The sequence below is a fragment of the Archocentrus centrarchus genome, chromosome 1 (genome assembly GCF_007364275.1).
Source record: "Archocentrus centrarchus isolate MPI-CPG fArcCen1 chromosome 1, fArcCen1, whole genome shotgun sequence".
Lineage (NCBI taxonomy): Eukaryota > Metazoa > Chordata > Actinopteri > Cichliformes > Cichlidae > Archocentrus > Archocentrus centrarchus.
Genome location: NC_044346.1, coordinates 22216437 through 22236790, shown reverse-complemented (window position 1 = coordinate 22236790; position 20354 = coordinate 22216437). Strand labels below are relative to the sequence as shown.

Below are 20354 nucleotides of genomic sequence, written 5' to 3'. Positions count from 1 at the left end.
GTTGCCTTTAGTTATAACTGGATTCTTTATTTTTTGGGCAATGGATCACTCCCAGCACCGTTTATTCTGATGATTACACTGAATATGGATTTATTATGCCAAAAGCTGATTTTCATGCACAGCTTTGAAGGACTTTGACTCATTGTGTTTGAATTATGCTTTGATTAAACTTTTTCCACAAAAACTTTACGTTTCAGTCAGCACACTAGTCCCACCGCCTGATCTCAAGTGGACATCAGCAGCCTATCACATCTCCCTACTGGATGTACCCATAATAGCAACGCGGATCGCTTAACACGTTTTCGCAGACTGACGCTGGTGCCTCCGAAACGGGGGTTGTTTATGTATATTTTCTTTATTCTTTTATTTTGAGGAGTTTCTCATCTTTGGACAACAGTAGTACCGACCCTGTGAAATGCTTCCTCCGTCCCCTCTACTGCTCGTTTTCCCCGCCGCGCTCTTCTGGGCCGCGCAAGGTGCCGGGGACCTCCAGGGCGTCACCTTCCCCGCTGACAGCGCAGGTTTTGACCCGGCAGGTATGCACTGATTGATTGATTGATTGATTGATGCGTCGATCCAACAAAAGCGAGAACGTGAAAAAAAGTAAGGCTTGACAAGGTGTTTAGATTGTGTTCAGATCTGCCCTATCACTGTTATTGTCGCGCCGAGGCATGATAGGCGGCTGTTATGAAATTTGATCTCAGAGACTCATTTAAAATTTTTTTAATCTGCAGTTATGTTTTATTTATTTATTTATTTATTTATTTATTGTTTAATAAATCATTAGGCTATTCGTAAAATTCCATTTGTTTTGTGTTTGTGAAACTTGCACATGCTGCTAATAATGCACATAGGAAATAGGAACTTTTTGTTTTGCATTACTTACTTAAAAAAAAACATGTACTCATAAATCATGCATAAACTTGTTAAGGGGGCTAATGATAGTGTTCTGACTGACAATTGAATCTAAATATACATGTGCTACAATGTGCTCCACTCTCACGGGATTCCAACAGCTTCCGCTCACCTGTGGAAAGTTTGCCTGTGGAGGGGCAGCGTTAAACCCACACAATCACACGCGCACAAACACGCATTGTGTTTCCCATCACTTCAGAGGACACTCAGACCGAACTACGTTCATTTCCTGGAGACTTACCCTTACAACAACTAAACCTTACCCTAAGCTTGAACTCCGTTTTCATAGTTTTATTAATTTACTTGTTAACTAGTTATTGCTCATAAATGCAGGTGATTCCCAACAGCACCATCATTTAACAGATTAATTGTCTCAAAGTGAGTAGTAAAGGTACAAACGGTGTTTTAGGGCCTTCCGCTCACACAGCTTTGTGAGCCAGAAGAAGCTCCACTTACACATGAAGAAAACATGTGGCTCATATGGTTACGACTGTCTGAAAACGCCAAAAATGCATAAGGGTTTGCTTCATATGAAACAAACAAGCAAACAAACAAAAACTTAAGAGATAAATGCCAATATTTTTGTAAGACCATACAGGATGCTTAAGGGCAGGACGCTGAGAAGTGGGAATTCTCAGTTTTTTGTTTTTTTTTTTTAACTCATGGGTTATTTCTTCTGTGCATTGTTGGCAAGGAATAGCTACTGGAGCTGGCTAACAGCGGGCTTAGCTAGCAGACCTTTGACCCTCAGCGTCTTGCCCCTTGAAACACTCAGACTCTTGTCACAGAGACGAAAATGGGCTGTGACTCAGCGGACTGACAGATGATGGAAAGCTGTGGGTCATGTTTTAATGCATCAGTGTACTCAACTTCTACTCAAGCCAGGAACACAATGTACGATTTAAACCAAATTACAGCAGTTGATTTGCCTATAATGATTCCACAGAGATCCCGTTATGATTCAGTGAAATATTTCCTGTATATTTTCACATGGAGTGAAGGATTGAGCTTTAAATTTTCTTTTGTTGATAAAACTAGTTCAAGCTGTTTTAAACCTATTTGACCTTAATGAAAAAACTAGAACTTTGGATTAGTATGAGGGGTGCATTTTAAGTTTATTGACAGAAAAAAAGAGATGCAAAAAAAAAAGAGTGAAAAAGACTCAAATGATGTCCTTCTCCAGAATCAAGCAGAGGACAATGAGATTAAATGTGGCTTCCTCTGAAACTCTAAAGCACTTTTAAACAGAACACTACATGTAATCCCATTTGATGAACATGCAGTCTATAATCACTGCTACTTGGGATTTTTAGAGAAATGGTGATAACTGCCACATGCAGAGAGGAGACAGTAAGATATTGTGCACTCTCTTTGTTGGTCCTGTGGCCATATAGATTATGCGTGCACTTTATGAGACAAAAGAAAGGCTCTTGTACATGAGCTTAACTGATGATTTGAAGTGGGCAAATGAAAGTTATTTTCAGGATAAACTGAGTGAAATAATGAGATGTATTATTGCCTTTCCCACCCATGTAGACCCCTGCATGGTGGTGTCTCCGCCATGTATGAGCGAGGCCGATCGCTTCAGCTTGGAGGCTCTTCGGAGCATCCATCAGATGATGGACGATGACCAAGATGGCGGGATTGAGGTGGAGGAGAGTGTGGAGGTAAATGTCTTGCTCTTCATTAAATATTTAACCCATATTTAATTTTTTTTTTTTAAACTTAATCCCTGTGCATGTATGTTTTTGCATGCATGAGGCAGACAGTGTTTAGCAGTGCAACAACAGGTGCTATTGCTGCTGGAAGAGTCAAATGCTCCTTCAAGGATAGCAGTATAACTTTGCCTTTGGCTCAGTGACAAAAGTGGTTTGCACAAATAGAAAACTGTAACACTGCTGACCTTTATAGTCATAGTTAACAGCACGCAACGTGTCCTGACACAATTTTCCTTCGGTTTTCAGCCAGTTTGTTGTTGTTAGCACAGACTGCTTTAATAATAAACTACCTCAATGCTATACCGTTTGCTTGTGCGGTAGGTAATAATCCCGGAATTCTAGAATGCCTTTGCCTTTCAGAAAGCACTTCGGGGGGGATACAGTATCCAGGAGCTTGGGTTACAGTTGCCATAGAGATGTCAGAGGAGGGGTCTGGGCTCATCAAAGTCCCAAAATTCCTTTAGCCATCATATGAAGCCTCCGTTTAGAGCCAAGTGCACATTCCAAGACAGCACCAACACACACATGCAATCCCTGAAGTTTGCAATACACACTCGGGCTTTGCAGCCATTCTAAATAAATGCGCACTCAAAACACCCACTCCTTATTCCTAGACTGAAATCCAAGCACATGACGCACTGCAACACTCACCCGATTTATCCTGGACAGAAATAATGTTCAAATAATGTTATGTGCTTGTGATCCCTGCCTGTGCATTTTAGTGTTGTACGCTGTATTGTTTTTCTCCACCGTCGCAGTTCATCATTGAAGACATGAAGCAGCAACAGACCAACAAACACAGCAACCTGCACAGAGAAGACCAGCACATCACAGTTGAGGAGCTCTGGAGAGGCTGGAAGTCATCCGAAGGTATGCGGGTGTAAGAGCGAGTCCGTGTGTTTGTGTCCAGTAAGCATCACAACATATTTTATTTTAAACTTTGTGTTGTTTTTTTTTTTTTTTAAGTACATAATTGGACTCAGGATGATGTGCTCCACTGGCTGAAGGAGTTCGTTGAGCTGTCACAGTATGAGAGAAATTTTAAAGACTTTAAAGTCAATGGAAACACGCTTCCCAGGTGAGAATAACACAGAGGGTGTCCACTACAAACATCTTGGTCTCCTAAAAGAAATTCAAAAGTCCAAATAATAATAATGACGATAATATTACAAAATTAAGTGAAAGGTCTTGTGGTTTATAATTAGACCATATTTTGTTGGAGATAAATCACTTTACATTGTATCATGCTGGTGGGATGGTGAAAACAGATTACTTGTTGTTAGGTGCCACATGAACACTGAACCTATCATGTCCACCATATCTGTTTGTAGGATTGCAGCTAATGAGCCTTCATTCCTGAGTGGCCAGCTAAGAGTTCAGGACCAGAGAGACAAACAGAAGCTCACCATCAAAGCTCTGGATGTTGTCCTGTTCGGACCACCTACACGTAAGAAAACTCCTGACTTTATTCCCTCTCTGTCTTTGAAGAATCAAAGATGCATATGTCCTGTTGCCATTTTTGAACATACCATAACTATCAAATTATTATGTTATTTTTCCCCCTTAATTAAAAAAATAAATAAAAGGATTGATCAGGCAGCAAAACTGCTGAATCAGTTTATATTTTTGCTCTTTGTGTTTGGCACACCTAATGTTCATACTGTTATGTGTTCTTATTTATAGTAATAACCAATCAATAATCCTGATCTTCATTCGTTCATTCATAGGCCCCCCTCATAACTACATGAAGGACCTACTCCTCATTGTGTCAGTTGTGATGGGAGTTGGTGGCTGCTGGTTTGCCCAGGCGCAGAACAAATCCAGCAAAGTCCACATAGCCAAGATGATGAAAGATTTAGAAAGTCTCCAGAGAGCTGAACAGAGCCTCATAGATCTGCAAGAACAGTAAGAACTGTGATTTTTTTTCTTTCTCAGTCTCTTAGCTACTGTAAGTTACTGGATTGCTTTTGCTTTGTGTGATTGAACTAAAAAAAACTTTGCTTTACTCAGACTGGAGCGAGCCCAGGAAGAAAAGCGTAATGTGGCAGAGGAAAAACAGAGCCTGGAGGAGAAGATGAGAGATGAGATCATGGGGGCACAGGAAGAGGCTCACCGTCTGCACGAGCTGAGGCAGGGAGCTGTCAGTGAGCTGAGCCGCCTCCGATATGCGGAGGAGGAGCTGGAACAGGTAGAAGCACGGCATTTAGTGGAAGCAGCTTCACAAGTGCAAGACACCGATGACCCTAGTGTGTCAAGACTGAAGGATTTACCATAAATTATTTTCTACATACTGATTTTTAACATTTGCCACCTCTTCAGGTCCGTGGAGCACTGAAGCAGGCCGAGAAGGACATGCAGGCCAGTTGGACTGTTTCAGAGGTGCTTCAGCAGTGGCTGCAGCTGACACATGAGGTAGAGGTGCAGTACTACAATGTTAAAAAGCAAGGTGCAGAACTACAGCTTGCAACTGCTAAGGAGGAGGTAATCCATTAACAACAGTATATACAAGTATAATGATATTTAGAGTGACTATCCTGCATATGTGATTACCAAAACTCACACATATAATTTTTTCCAGGCAGAGAGGATTAAGAAGAAGAGGAGCTCCGTACTGGGGACGCTCCATGTTGCCCACAGCTCCTCTTTAGACCAAGTTGACCAAAAAATTCTGGAGGCAAAGTGAGTCGCAAAGTTACCTGTGCAGGTCTTTGTTTGTGTCTGCCAATATAAACATTCAGCATTTCATCACAAAGCTTTTTGCATCTCGTAAAGGAATGCCTTGTCTGAAGTAACAGCCTGCCTGCGGGAGCGTCTTCATCGCTGGCAACAGATTGAGCTCCTCTGTGGCTTTCCCATCATCAGGAATCCTGGCTTAGCAAACCTCACCGCTCAACTCTACTCCGACTCGATCGCCCTGGGATTGCCTAGATTGTCCCAGTCATCTTGTTCATGCCACAGCTCCATTCATGGTTCCATAGAGGATCTTTTAGATGAGTCTACCTCTCCAATTTTACCTCAGATGCCAGGTAAGAAACAGGAATGAGGAAGTTTTCCCATTTTAGTTGGGTCCTCATTAGTGCCAGTGTCAGAAAGTGTTACGTTGGACTGGAATCTGGTGATGAGGGAAGTAGCGTGTGATTGACATATTTCTGATCATTGAATTCAGTTAACACATTGGCAGAATTTAATACTTTGCATTGAGTTACACCCTTCATGGTTTGTATTTTACCTGAAAATACAAGTTTAATAACAATTTGATATCCAATAATGCGCTGTCACAAAAACATTAGTATTAGATGGGTCCTATGTAGGTTGCACACATGGAAAACTTTGAATGATTGCTGCTTGAAGAATGCTGTTTGGCATTGGCAGAGAAGATTTGGCAAGTTTTTCATGGGCGCAACCCACATACGCAGTTCTGCTGCTCAACACACAAATGCAGTTTCCTTACAAATGTGGCTCCATTTAAGGGGAAATAAACAGGCTTTCCAACAGTATAAGATTTATTGCCAACAAGCAGATCGTTACAACAAAGAAATAATCGACCAAACACAAATTTCCTTACTTTTGTTGTGCCAAGTTTACATTTACATATAGATGCAATAGTCTAGCAAAAGCCCTCTCTATTGCTACATCACCCAGCATCCACAGCCATATATTTAGTGCAGATTTGCAGACAAATATTAATGAGTAGCTTTCTGGTCTCACCACATCTTTAAGAATGAAAACTAGAGTACACATTAATTTCTGCCATTACAGCATCTGCTCTGTATAGATTCTTCAGTTTTAGTAACTGTTTAATCTCTGGTTTCCCTCCAGTTTCTGTTGCACCACTTAAACGCTCTCCCCGAGCACGGGTATCCATACGTCGGTCACGTCGTTCCGGGGTCATTCCTCAACCACCGGCCGCCATGATCTCCCCAGACCCTGACCTTCTCATCCCCATTCGAACTTCCTACCCTTGCTATGATGGGGAAGAGGAGCAATTCTTAAAAACACTAAAAAAACAGTATGTCTGCCTGTTCACAGCTTTTAAAGGCCACTGTGATTTTAAACACTGTGCATTTTAAACAGCTTTCATTACATTTTCACAAGCTTTATCTGCTCTTTGATTTGTTTCCTTCCTGTTTTCTTTCCTTTTGCTTCTTTTCCTTTCTCTCGCTAATAGAGATTCCCAAGAGAGGTTCTCAGAGTCAGAGTATATCACTTCTCCTCTCAGCAAACTGTTCCCCAGTTCTGCTGTTGACATTTCCTCTCGAAAGCTCTATCACGATGACACCGAGCTGCACGCTGAGAGCCCTGTTACGAAAACTTTGTTTAAAGAAGCAGAGGCGGTTGTTGAATCACCAGGTCACAAAATTTCTGCAGAAGACCTTGAAACTTCTGTTGATATTGCCTGTAGCAAGATGGCAAAAAACAAAGCCTCGGATACTTCTTTGGAAACCTCTCCTTTGAAAATGCCTACAGAAGAGTCATTCACAGATTCTACATCAAGGAAGATGTTACGCGACAGGACTGGACTTCCCATTGATGCTGCGCTTAAAAAGGGAATTTCAAATGAGACAGATGAAGAGTTTTCACCCAGGAAAGTAGAAAAAGACACCGTGGGGGATTTGATGGAAATTTCGTCAAAGAATATATACAGAGAACGAAGTGATTTAGCACTAGATGTGAGAAAGATGATTTGGGATAAAGTAGAAGCATCAGCTGATGTGGCACAAAGGAAGATATCAAGAGACTTGATGGGGGCTTCAGTTGACTCTGCTTCAGGAAAGATGATGAGAGACGATCTTGAACATCCATTTGACTCCAGAAGGATGTCCCAGGACACAGGTTCCAGGAAGCACACGTTCCATAAAGGGGAATGTCTTGATTCCTCTGTGAGGGCATTAGCAAAAGACAAAATGGTTGAGACAGCTAGAACACCATCAAGAAAAATATCTAGAGATGAGCTGGAGTATTGTACAGATGTTGCTTCAATAAAGATACTTAACAGAGAGAAACTTGAAGCACTTGTGGATACATCATCCTCCACAGCGATGCAAGAGTTTTGTCTAGAGCCATCAACAAGTAAAAGTTTACAGAGAAATGAACTTGAGATGTCTGCTGGTTCTCTCAGAAGGAGAATGGCGAGAATGCCTAAAGAGGATGCTGAAAGCTCCATAGACACTCCCACTAGAAAAATCTCTTGGGATAGATTTGATATTCCAAGAGAAATGCCTAAACAATTCATAGTGAGGGAGGAGTTGGGGGTATCAGAATCAGGGTCACTGCCAGCTCGACATGTACAGCCAGACCTTATGTTAACTTCCCAGGTGCCGTGGCAGTCCTCGTCAGACTTTTTCACCGTTGGCCCGCTGAGCCAGCTTGTGTATGATGGGATCCTTGAAAAATCATGCAGCTCCATGTTCTCAGCACCAAACCTCTCTGCCGGCAGGCTGCTAGCAGAGATGGAGCAGCCACTGCCGCCGCCACCGCCAAGGGTTGTCCTCCCAGCTCCTTCATCATCGCCCTCTGAGGCTGCAGATGACAGGAGCAAGGATAAGGAAAAGAGCAAGAAGCCTTTAAAGCTCAAAAATCTTTTTAAAAAGAAGAACGAGCAAACTCCAGAGAAGCTTTAAAGTGGCCTTCAGACAATCAGCGGATAATTTTCTTTCTTTCTTTAACATTTTGTATAAAGTGGAGTTTCAGAATGTCTTTGCTGACATTCAGTAGTGAAAAGGCACTTACTTAAAATTGGACCTATTCACAGCAAAAGTAAAAGTTGAGCTGGAGAAGAATGTCAGGAAAATACAGCACATCAAAACACATAGGTTTTACAATTCAGTCCATACATTGTTGGACAATTACTTTTTTTCCCCATCTGTATACCCCCACAGGAGATTTTAAGTTTAATAATCAAGATGTGATGGAAGTCCAGAATTTCAGCTTTATTTATTTATTTTTTAGCTCAGGGGGTTTGACAAACATATTGCATTACCTGCTCAGGAATTGCAGGCATTTCTATATCATTTTAAAGATAAAGGTTGCTTTTAATGCTTGGATAAAATCCTTTGCAGTCAGTGATTATCAGTGAAGTCTGGAACCCAAAAACATCACCGAATGCTGCATTTCCTCCCTTGAGATGCTCTGTTGGGCCTTTACTGCAGCCACCTTCAGTTGCTACTTGTTTGTGGGTCTTTCTGCCTTCTCTTGCACGCTCTGTTGGGTTGAGATCAGATGACTGACTTGGCCGCTGAAGAACATCCCATTTCGTTGCCTTTAAAAACTCTTGAGTTGTTTTTGCAGTACGCTTCAGGTCCTTTGCACTGTGAGGTGCTGTCCAATCAGTTTTGCAGCATTTGGCTGAATGTGAGCAGGAAGCATAGCCCCGTACACTTTATCTTACTACTACTTTTAGCATGAATAAACACTTGTAACCCAGTTCCACTGACGGCTGTACATGCTCCTGCCATAACACTGCCTCCACTATATTTGACTGATGATGTGACTGTGCTTCAGATTCTGAGCTGTTTCTCTCCCTCTTCGGACTTTTATCTTCCCATCATTCTGGCACAATCTGGTTTTATCTAAATATTTTTTCACAGAACTTTTCAGGCTCTTTTAGATGTTTTCTGGCACAGTCTAATCTGACCTTTTTGTTCCTGAGTGTAACCAGTGGTTTGTACCTTGTTGTAAACACTATTTACATTTTGATGGTGTCTCTTCATTGTAGACTTGCACAGTGAAATGCCTGCCTTCTTCAGGGTGTTATTGACTTGGATGTGGCTGTGAAGGGCTTGTTATAACTGTGGAACGAATTCTGTGATCATTTGTGTGAGTTGTCGTTTGTGGTCTTTTGGCCTTTTGGTGTTGCTGAGTTGGTCAGCACATTCTCCTTTTAAGAATGCACTGTATTTGTTTGTTGATTTGGATACTCTTATATGTTTATTTGGGTTTTTCAGCCTATTGATCACCTCTTTCACTCGCATCTCTTTGGACCTCATATTGGGAGTTCCATTGAAAACCTACCAAATATAAGTTCAACACCTCCATATCTTTTATCTGCTTAATTTGTCATGGAATAACAGGGGAACAGCCCTCACCTGACCACAGAGCTAATTATCAGACAATAGTCCATTCCTATTGGCTGTTTGAAAAAGATACTATGAATAAATTGGCTGTAATTCCTAAACAGTTCAGGCAAAGCTGTTGTTAAACCCCTTGAATTAAAGCTGGAAGTCTGCACTTCAACCACACTTTGATTGCTTGTTTCTAACCTCCTTTGTGGTGCTGTCCAGAGACAAAAACAAATCAATTAATTGATTATAAAAAAGTGTTATTTCCAAAAAACACACAAACTGTATTTTAAATTGATTTTACTTTCTGTACTGTCTTACAGATACACGGCTGATACTATATAGTATTTTAGATTTCTTTTTTTATGGTTGCCTACGAGTGAATGATTAAATGTTTTAACAGATACTGCTTTCCTTTATAACAGTGGCAATGCTTAAATTAACTTTAAATCTTAAAGGCTGTTTAATATAGTACAAAAATGAAATGAAATCCTTCTTGTGTGAAAAAAAAGTTGAATGAAACTCTGTGATGTCAAAATTAAATTTACCTTCCTCAACTTATCCAAATTTTATCATAATTTACTGGTTAGGCATGTTTGGGAAATTTTCAAAGCAGCTGCAAAGCCTATTTTGTGTTGGGGTTAGGGGATCACAGGTTGGGGTTAGGCTCCTTGTGGTGAGTAAAGTGCCCTTAGACTGACATGAAAATAAATGTGTTAGACAGCTGAATAGATCTGCACTAAAAGTATTCCACACAATAAAGGACACATTTGTTTTACAACAAAAAACATCTTTAATGGTTTTATAATATATTTTGTGTAGATATTTTGTATGTTTGTGGTAAGTAATTCTGTTTTAGCAGGAAGTTTTGGATAAGGCTTAGCTCACCTCTGTGCAATTAAATAACGTTTTCAGTCAGCATCAGCACTTTTTATTTGTGGTTAAACAGCAACCTTTAAATAGTTTCTGAAATAAACAAAACAATTAGAAATACATAGTTCTCTGATGCACTGTCGTAGTTGTTGTTGGTTGTTTGCTCCTACACTTTTAATTTGGACTATTTCTGACCACTTCTGTGTCAGACAGAAACAAGTTAATAGATAAAGTAGTAAAATTAGAAATTGATCAGTTAAAGTAAACAATCGCAGCTTTTTTTTTTTTCTTTTTTTAGGATTGTTGCTTTATTGTTTTGCTTTGATTAGCTTATTTTTTCATGAGCATAGATGCATTGGCTTATTTTTAAAAGTGACAAATGCGAAAATATTGTAGCTATTTATTATTTTTAATCTAAATTGTTTATGTTACTGAATGATTTATGGTTATTAAATTGTTTTCGGACATTATTGTTTTTCGTTTTTTATTCAAATGCTTCAGACATGAAGATTGTAATTGGAACTCTTTTCCAATAATTAACTATTTTTTTTATACCACTTGTCAGCAGAGGCGTAGTTCTGCTGGAGCGCAACAGAGCAACTCGCCCCCATTTTTTTCCCAAGTGAGGAAATAAAATATTCACAATTGGATTAAGTAGTTGAAGTTCAGCTGTCATTTTAAGTATATTCATACAATAAACTAGCCAATAAACACAAAGTGAGAGGTCAATGCTGTTCATAATATTTAGAGCTGGATTTATTAAGCAGTGCAAAACATCAAAAAGCCACTCTTGGGCTCTACTAAAGAGGCAGAATGTCAGCTTTGTGACTGAACGCCATGGGGCAAATTAGCCCAGTGAAGCATTCACAAAAATGCTGCAATGGGAGTAGAAAGCTCTGCTAACAGATGCAGCCATTATCTGCCAAAAGCAGTGCAAGTGAGTAGCTCAAAAATGAGAGGACTTGATGAGTGAGCAAGTGAGGCTTAACAAAAATAATAAGTTCAGGTTTTACACATCTGCTTCTCTCCGAAAACAGTGTGGGCATTAAGGGAAATGACAAGAGGCTGAAGGAGAAACAATACTTTTTGATACAAAAGATAGCTCTTCTGAAATTTCTGACTCAGGTGGAGCTTAAGATTTATCCAGAGGAGAACCGCATTATTACAAACTATTTCACAGCTGACCTGTGCGATGTGTAGAAGAACACAAAACATTATTTACCGTCAGATCCTGAGAAACAAATAACTCAACTTGGTGTGCTCTGTTACTAAAACAAATAACACTGCACTGGTTCTAAGTTATTTCAATGTCAAGTGTCGTAAGTGTAAAATGTTTTCTCCTGTTCTAAAAAAGATTGTACTATGAATGAATAACTGTTGTTTGCTAATTTATAAGAAGCTGAAATTGATAACTTAAAAAGATGGTAAAATCAGAAAATGTTGCCCAGTGTGGCAAAATAAAAACCTGAACATAAAAACAGCATGTTAATCGTGTCATTTGTAAAAGAAATTTGATTGCTAAGTAACAGATTTGAACTTCCTGGAAGTAAACAATGAGCTAACCCTTTTTTTTTTTCTTTAATTTTCTGTCAATTATTTGCAAACTAAGTGTTTGAGAATAGCCAACAACAGACTTAAGTTAATTTGACAGTATATTGAACATTTTTAATTAAAATTTTACAAAATCATGTAAAAGCTTTTTTTCCCCCTCCAAGTTCAATTTTGTGGTGCAAGGTAGACCATCGTCAGCACACATGGTGATTTTAAAATATTAATCCAAAACCTCCCACAACCATTATTGAGAAGCTTTGATCTTGAACACTACCTAAAATCATGGTCAGTGTAAACACTCATCACAGCAGCAGCCATGCTCCCCCTTGTGTTTGAGAGGATTACCAACCCATCCGAGGTTTCAAATGAATAGAGCCTACATGCACAGTAACAAGAAAACTCATTAAAAAGGGGATTTCCCTACAGTGCATTACAGTCATTAGAATGAATATATTCATGGTATAAACTTCCAGCAACTAAAATGCATTTGAGGATAAGACAACAATGTAATTTAGCTTTGACTGTTCAGTGGAGCTTTTGTGATGAGGTTTTTAGTTTATTACCTTTCATCTCCAATAGAGGTCAGAAGTGTTCAGATAAAAGGCAGCATGTGATGCTTCTGAGTGATGCTGAGGGTTCGTAAACGCTCTCTCTCCCACACCACTCTTCCCTTGACTCAGCAAAACCTTCCAAAGTCACTGCTCTGCAATTTATAACTCTACCTCATTTCATCTGTTTAAGATTTGTTTGACATGCTGTGACAACAATCAACATACTTTTCTTTTCTGTCCACAAACACACAAAGAGTAAACAGGTCAGATATTGCCAGTAATCTTGTTTGAACGCACAAAACTGTTCGAGATTATTTTTTATTCAATGAATAAATGACAAATGTTTTAAAATAAACTCCAGTGAATTAATTAATAAACAGTGGATCAACCAAATAATAAACAATTAAATAATACATTAGACAGAGAGCAACAGAAAGTGATCGACTAACTTCTGTCTCAGTGCATGTTATCTTGAGGTTCAGCTGCAGTACATACAATTAAAACATCACCAACGTCACCATGTTCTGTTATTAATCTGGACAAGATTGAAGGCCAACTCATAACAACTGACTAATCATAACAGTATAAAGATGTTATGATTAGTCAGGAACATGGGCTCGGGGAGAGAGAGAGAGAGAGCACACACACAGGCCTGTCTCCTCCTCTGAGTCCCTGCATTTGCATGTGTGATAACTACTTCTTTAATATATTAAATGTCTTACTTTTTTAATTAAAGTGTTTCAGATGTCTTCCTTTGCAAACAACCTGTTTACCTGTCAAAACCAATCAAGAAATCCTAGCAGCAAGTTATCTGACAATGCTGTCAGATTTGAGTAGTAGTTTTTCCTCAGTCCTTCTGTGGTGGGTGTGAGAGAATTCAGCTGTTAATAATCGGTTTTTTTCTTGGCGTGATTTAAGTGTTTGTGATGCTGTTACAATTATACCAAATAGTAGGATGCTGTCTGTGTGAAAGGAGGACATAAACAGTACAGACTTTACTACTGAACATATCATACTTATTATTCATTAGTTATAGTAGCAATATATTCTATAGGGTTTGGACCTACCTGTTCAATGACCACAAAGTAAAATTAAAATTGCTGCAGAGCTCCTCATCTCAATCCTTGCTTTTCTACAAGATTTGAAATAAAATAATATAATAATAAATAATAATAATAAAAATAGTAAAATAACATATGTTTTCCCAATTAATTGTCACATACACTGATCAAGCATAACATGACCACTGACAGGTGACGAGGATAACTGATTATCTCTTCATCATGGCACCTGTTAGTGGATGGGATGTATTGGGGAGCAAATGAACATTTTTTCCTCAAAGTTGATGTTAGAAGCAGGAAAAATGGGCAAACGTAAGAATTTGAGCAAGTTTGACGAGGGCTAAATTGTGATGGCTGGATGACTGGGTCAGAGCATCTCCAAAACTGCAGCTCTTGGGGGAGTTCCTGATCTGCAGTGGTCAGTGTCTATTAAAAGTGTTCCATGGAAGGAACAGTGGTGAACCAGCAACAGGGTCATGGGCAGCAGAGGTGTATTGATAAATATTTATTTTTAAAATTTAATCACATGATGACCTTTTTTGTCATAGCTGTGCGGCCTGGTTTGTGACACAAGAAGCAGCCTTTAACATATACTGTAGCTGGAACAATGAGGAAAGAAAAAAAAAACATTAAAAAAAAAGTGCCCCAAAATAATCATTAATAGGTTGAAAAAAATACATGGCTGATTATAAGCCTCATAATTCTAAGTTAAGGACAGGGGTAGTTATATGTTTGTCTTCTGATTGGTGTGTTTGTCCATCTTGAGGCAGGAACACAACTCGCGTTAAACACAAGTCTTCATCCTGAAAGACAATTTAAAAATTTGAAAAATATTAGTTTTTCATTCAACACTGTTATTAAAAAGGAAAAATTGTGAATGCAACATAATAATAAAGTACAAACAGCACAAAGGATGTGCAAATCAAAAAGAAATGTTGGTTACCATATTCTGCTTCCATCGTCTTTTGATACTCAATCTTTTCTGATGATCTTGAGATCCTTTTTCTGCACAAATGAACACAACAATAGTGTAATATCTGAAGGCTTGAAAAACATTTATCTATTGGGATTGTGAGTCTGAAAATAAACACCTTCTAAAGAAAAATTACACGTAACAGAATAAATAATAATAATAAAACATTCCAGACAGAAACAAACCTATCATGTACAAGACTATTAAAGCACCTGTGGGACTGTAATAGGTACCTGTTTTCTGACAGACGTGATACACCAGAATAAAGGAGAAGAGGGAGGAGAGAATGGTAAAGGCTGGAGTGAGCACCACCATCCACGACACACGGGTTACACTGACAATTATTTTTTCTTGTGAGATGGATGGTTTTCCTATAGTGAGTAAAACATACAAATCATCACCTCAGATCCATTTTAATTTGATATAGAAAAAAAAGTCAGTATGCATGCTGAAACACGGTCATTAGGTAATGTGGTAAATCTGGAATATTTTTGATAAATGACCGGAGTCACTTTTTTCTCCAAAGCAAACATTTTCCAATCTAATCTTAATACTTGGATCAGTTAAATAAATACATTCACTGCGTTTACTTAAAGGAGAAGCCTGATCACAAAACTTACCTAATTTAATTCTTGTTGTAGAATTGCCATATGTGTAAATATACATAGCAGGGATGACTTCTTTATCCCCCTCGTGCTGCTCTTCTGTTCCACAGTAGTAGAGGCCTTCATCAGAATCAGTGACATTTAAAATCATGAGGTCTCGGGAATTAGAGGAATCATTCCTCACAAAGTGAAAATGAGAAAAGGGTTTGATAGCATCAGATGACACAGATTTGTGTCTTAGAACAAGAGTGTTCTCGTGAGAACAGTTCCTGTACCATATTATGTAAACTCCAATGGTTAATTTGCAGTCACAGTACAGAGTGATGTTGTCTCCAGGTTGGGCTGTCACTTCCAATGTGGATTCGGAAATCACACTTTGACAGCAGGAAAAAACTCCTGGAATAAAAGTACAATTATAAATGTGTGTGACAAAAAACTGAAACTGTAAGGATGAAAAAAAAAAAAAATGTTCCAAATGAAACTCGAGGACTGTAACTTAAATGGTAAAATTACCAAAGAGAACAAGACGAATAATATGCAATCCATCCATTTGTGAAGAGCATGGGAGGTTGAAAGACAGTGTATGAGGCACACGTGCATGATGTATGCACACTTTTCCAGGAAATGTAGTTGATTGGTTAGTTGTTTTTTGTGGTTTATATTTTGGTTGCGGTGCACAATGTGCAAAGTGACTGTGCAGTTACTATGGACACCAAGAAGCAACCCCTGTAACACAAACAGACTCACAAAGAGAGAGAGAGAAGATTTATTTCAGTATACAGTAATCCCTCACTACTTCGCTTTTCACGGGTTTTCAATCAATATTAGTATAAAATATTTATTGGGGTATTTTTGCTGTTTTGCGGGTTTTTGCGGTACTCGTTCTTCACATGCGTAGTACGTGTTGTACAGTAATGTATATATTTGGTGTATAAGTGTGTGGGGAGGGTTTATAAAAACTTAAAATAGTGTATAACTACTAAAATAATGTATAAGTATTAAAATAAATATAGTGTTTAAGTTATGCAGCATAACAGGACATTGCATGGCCCGTGGTTTCATATGGTGTTTGTTCATACGAGCCTTGTATACCTGCTCTTTCCATCATAAGATGTGCTTTCCAGCAAACATATTGCAAGTGTGAGAAAGTCATGTGGCAACATCTTCAACAGGCCACTGATCTATGACACCAGTCAGCCTGCATGTGGGGTCTTTTTGTTTCTGTGGGTTTCCTGTTGGCCTAATCATATGAGTGGCGCAATGCGGGTTGTTACAGCTTGGAGAAAGCGTTGAAAATAAAGACAGTTTATTTCTTTTATATTTGGGCACAAACTGCTTAAATATTTATGTATGCTTATTTTTAAAGTAACACAGTAATATAATAATAAATGTAATATGATCAACATCATAAACATGCTATTGCATATTAGAATTAATACCATGACTCTTTTCGATGAATTTACTTATCCCATATGGCAGCTCATGACTGAGCTGCTGTTTTGCAGGGTAAATAAAATAATTAAAGCATAATGAATTCATTATCAATTTTGTTCTGTTAGTATACATTTTTTGAGCCTTTATGTTCTTTTGATTGCTGAGCTCAGGACTCTGTGTTTTCTCCTTCTTCGGTTGAACTTCCAAAGCATAAATACATAATCCATAAATCCACCACAGTATTGAGGAGTCTCATAATGATGACACCTGCTGGACTTTGCATGAAACAGAAAACTGAGACAGTCACTGCAGTTATTTTAGTTATTTATTGTGTTATTATATCGCCATACTGAAAAAACATCTTAAAGAATATATATATTTTTTCCTCTACCTCCTGCCTTGGCCTGTTGTACAAAGTAAAAAGAAGGAAGAAAATACATTTTAGTTTCATGACAAGAGAAACTGGTTCACATGATAATAACTCCTTCAACACTTGCTGTATATTTTTCATTTGATTTTTTACCGTCACAGTTGTTGAGAGTCCAAAACTAATCCACTGATTAAACTATGACTTGAACTCCTGGAATACAAACACAATCACAAAGCATGTGGAAATGTTAAAATTGCTGTAGCTTTTTTTTATATATATATATATATATATATATATATATATATATATATATATATATATATATATATATATATATATATATAAAACTAATAAGGTTAGCATGGCACATGTACATTGTACAAAGATAATAAATAATATATAAAGATAAATAATAAAAATAATTTAAAAAATACATAATAAATAAAAATAAATAATAATAAAGAGAATAAATTATTATATTCCAAATAATGCTGCTAAATATCTAAAGGTAAAACTTCCTACAAACATTCAAAATGGACTTTTTCACACAATTGCTAGAAGTCACTTAATATCAAAATGTAAATGTCTTCCTAAAGTGTTTATGCTAAAGACTTGCTGTGTTGTTCTTGTTCTTTGCAAAAACCACATAAAACAAAATAAAAGCATTTTCCCTTAGTTCTTACTGCAATATATTTGTTGAAGATGAATATGAGACTGACCATCAGTCAAGAATGAACAAAGTGAGGGGTGCACAAAAGCATTCATTGGGCCACGCCAGTGTGCAGCTTTTGACTGTCTGCTTGTTGCATTCAGTCGTCCGAGGGGATGCTTGTTTCTGTGGTTTTCCTGTGAGCCTGCTGCTCACTAGATGAGCTACATAATGGTTGTGGTTTGTCATGTCTATTTTCTCGGATTGTTGAAATGCACCAGCTGTAGGTTAAAGTTGAAGTGGATATTTAAAATGTAGTGATGGCAAATAGCTACAAGAAGAAACCTAAAAGAGGAAAAAAGTGATATGTAGATGTGTATGGTTATTAGTGCTGTGGGAATTTCTGTTATCAAGGTCATCACAGGAATGGCAACTATTTTAAAAATAGATTTGTTCCCACTGTTTGTTATATGTTGGTTGCCGTAATTGAAAGTTTAGTTTTCATCTTAATCTGAGCTCATGTGCATTCTGGAGCATGAGTTTGCTTCTGGGATGTTTCTCTTAGCCGTGACTGATCTCATGGTCTCTGAGAGAGACATCACAATACTTTAATGCTGCCACTGGTATGCAGAAAACAAACTTGAGTTTGTTGCATTGGCAAACATCAAAATTTAATTTAATTTAATTTAGCAAACCCCAGGCTTTCTGTTACATTCTCAGACTCATACTGTGGTCTCCAGCTGCTACAGAGGCCAAAATGGTTTAAGATATTTCTACCTCTGCAGCTCTGTTAATGACACTGAATGGATTAATTTAATTCAGTGTGTTAGGCTTATAATACAGTGGAGAAAAAGATGAGGATGTTTATAATCACGTGTTTAAATTAGTTTGTTCCTTATTCCACTGAAAGATTTGGTAGCAGAATAAGTGCTGAACTCAGAACTCCAAGTTCTTTGGTTTTAATGCTTAGTTTAGTATATTACACGAACCAGGCAACACACCAGCCTGCACTAGTTTGCAATGCCTATTCCTAGTTGCCTGGAGGTTTTCCCTTGCAGCATATGACATACAGTATCATGAGGCTTAACTGGCTTTGTGCTGTGACTCACCAGGTGTTGATACTCTGACACTTTACAGCATTCTGTCTAAAGCCATTTCTTTAGGACTGCAGTATTCTGGCTATAATATTAACTTCTAGAAGCCACTGTCAACCCCTCTTACTATTTAACAGGAGAAGGGTTACATTTACATCAAATGTCATCTTTGAGAGACAAGGAATCCCCCCCACATCCTTTCCAGACAAAAAGATTTTAAAAAATGTTGATATATGAAAGTATTTTTTCCCCTGTTTATCCATTGAAAAAAACAGAAAAATGTTTGTCCTTCAAATACAAGGATTAAGACTTGTACCTTAGAGTCTCTCCTCATACAATGAAGGCATATCTGTTTATGAAGCCACTCTATACACAATGCACAGAAATAGATTCAGCTAGTGAAGGTAGGAATGCAAAATTTGCAAATATTTTACAGTAAATGTGTAGTTTTACTAATCCTAAAATCTTGAATACTGCTGTGGCACCTTTTCTAATGTCTTGGAGAATTTCCCAGATCATATCAGATGGTAACAGAAAAACGCAGGATGAGTGTCTGCTGATACGCTTCACCTGATACTCTTCACAGTATAAATGCTGTCCCATGTGCTCACCCCGTCTTTCTTTCATCTGCCTTCTTTTGCATTTGCATCTCTGTCTACTCCAAACCATACAAATGAAACATATATTGCTGTTGTCCTTATACTCCATATCCTTTGAGCCACTTTGATTTGACATGTAATATTTTGTAATTTTACTTTGCATTCCAATGTATATTTTATGACAAAGGCAATGAAAATATGACATTTCTTTTCTTTGGTATATGATGTTATTCTTGTGCATAAATGTCTTATTGAAGTGCAATTTTTTTTCTCAAAAGTGAAGATGTTTCTTAGTAGGTACCTGCATATTGAGCCCTGTGGTGATATGACAAGATGTTTGCTGTTGTCATTTTCCTCTGAGTCCTAACGATCTTATTGACCTGCTAACTGTGGTAAATAACTGTAGGCCGCAGAAACTTTGTGTGACTGCATGAAAGAAATTAATTACTTATCACTTGACAAAACTGTACAGTTAGCAGGAGGAAAAAAAAACTGCTACAATCTGGGTTTGGAGTTTTGTTGCTGTTCCTTTTTTTTTTTTTTTTTTTACTGGCAAACCCCATGGTTGCCAGTATCCACACCAAAAATGAATATGACATTGTCTAAAACTGTCAACAGATACAAATGATGATAATAACAATGATCTACAAAATTAAAATTATTTTAGGGAGCAGTTTGCAGTGTCCAGGATTGGTTGACTCAGCAATCAAAGAGAAACAAAGGAAGTTGAGTCTATAAAGACATTCAGTAGAGCAATGCTAATACCAAACTGTCATTTCATTTTTATTTCAAAACCAAGAACAACAACAACAACAACAATAATAATAATAATAATAATAATAATAATAATAATAATAATAATAATAATAATAATGGGAGTTTTACTGATATAAATATTGTAGT

General features: G+C 37.8%; 2 protein-coding genes across 2 annotated transcripts; one reads left to right on the top strand and one right to left on the bottom strand.

Moving 5' to 3' along the window:
* Nucleotides 1-415: 415 nt before the first annotated feature.
* LOC115787089 (stromal interaction molecule 2-like) lies at nucleotides 416-8254 on the top strand. The gene is made up of 12 exons (XM_030739664.1): nucleotides 416-536; nucleotides 2452-2582; nucleotides 3392-3503; nucleotides 3600-3711; nucleotides 3965-4080; nucleotides 4361-4538; nucleotides 4644-4821; nucleotides 4953-5114; nucleotides 5212-5312; nucleotides 5406-5659; nucleotides 6453-6642; nucleotides 6802-8254. Exons 1-12 carry the CDS (start codon nucleotides 416-418, stop codon nucleotides 8252-8254), a joined length of 3108 nt encoding a protein of 1035 aa, XP_030595524.1.
* A 5621-nt stretch (nucleotides 8255-13875) lies between these two features.
* LOC115788463 (uncharacterized) lies at nucleotides 13876-16031 on the bottom strand. Its single transcript, XM_030741501.1, has 5 exons — nucleotides 15819-16031; nucleotides 15321-15701; nucleotides 14934-15071; nucleotides 14671-14732; nucleotides 13876-14530 (listed from the first exon to the last, which is right to left on the bottom strand). The coding sequence occupies exons 1-5, from the start codon at nucleotides 15853-15855 to the stop codon at nucleotides 14423-14425; spliced, it is 726 nt and encodes a 241-aa protein (XP_030597361.1). The 5' UTR covers nucleotides 15856-16031; the 3' UTR covers nucleotides 13876-14422.
* Nucleotides 16032-20354: the final 4323 nt, after the last annotated feature.

Coding starts and splice junctions, on each gene's coding strand:
- LOC115787089 (XM_030739664.1), top strand. CDS start 416: ATGCTTCCTCCGTCCCCTCTACTGCTCGTTTTCCCCGCCGCGCTCTTC. Junction 4,539..4,643: donor CTCATAGATCTGCAAGAACA/GTAAGAACTGTG, acceptor TGCTTTACTCAG/ACTGGAGCGAGCCCAGGAAG. Junction 6,643..6,801: donor TTAAAAACACTAAAAAAACA/GTATGTCTGCCT, acceptor TCTCGCTAATAG/AGATTCCCAAGAGAGGTTCT.
- LOC115788463 (XM_030741501.1), bottom strand. CDS start 15,855: ATGGATGGATTGCATATTATTCGTCTTGTTCTCTTTG. Junction 15,702..15,818: donor TATTCGTCTTGTTCTCTTTG/GTAATTTTACCA, acceptor CTTTTATTCCAG/GAGTTTTTTCCTGCTGTCAA. Junction 15,072..15,320: donor TACAACAAGAATTAAATTAG/GTAAGTTTTGTG, acceptor TACTCACTATAG/GAAAACCATCCATCTCACAA.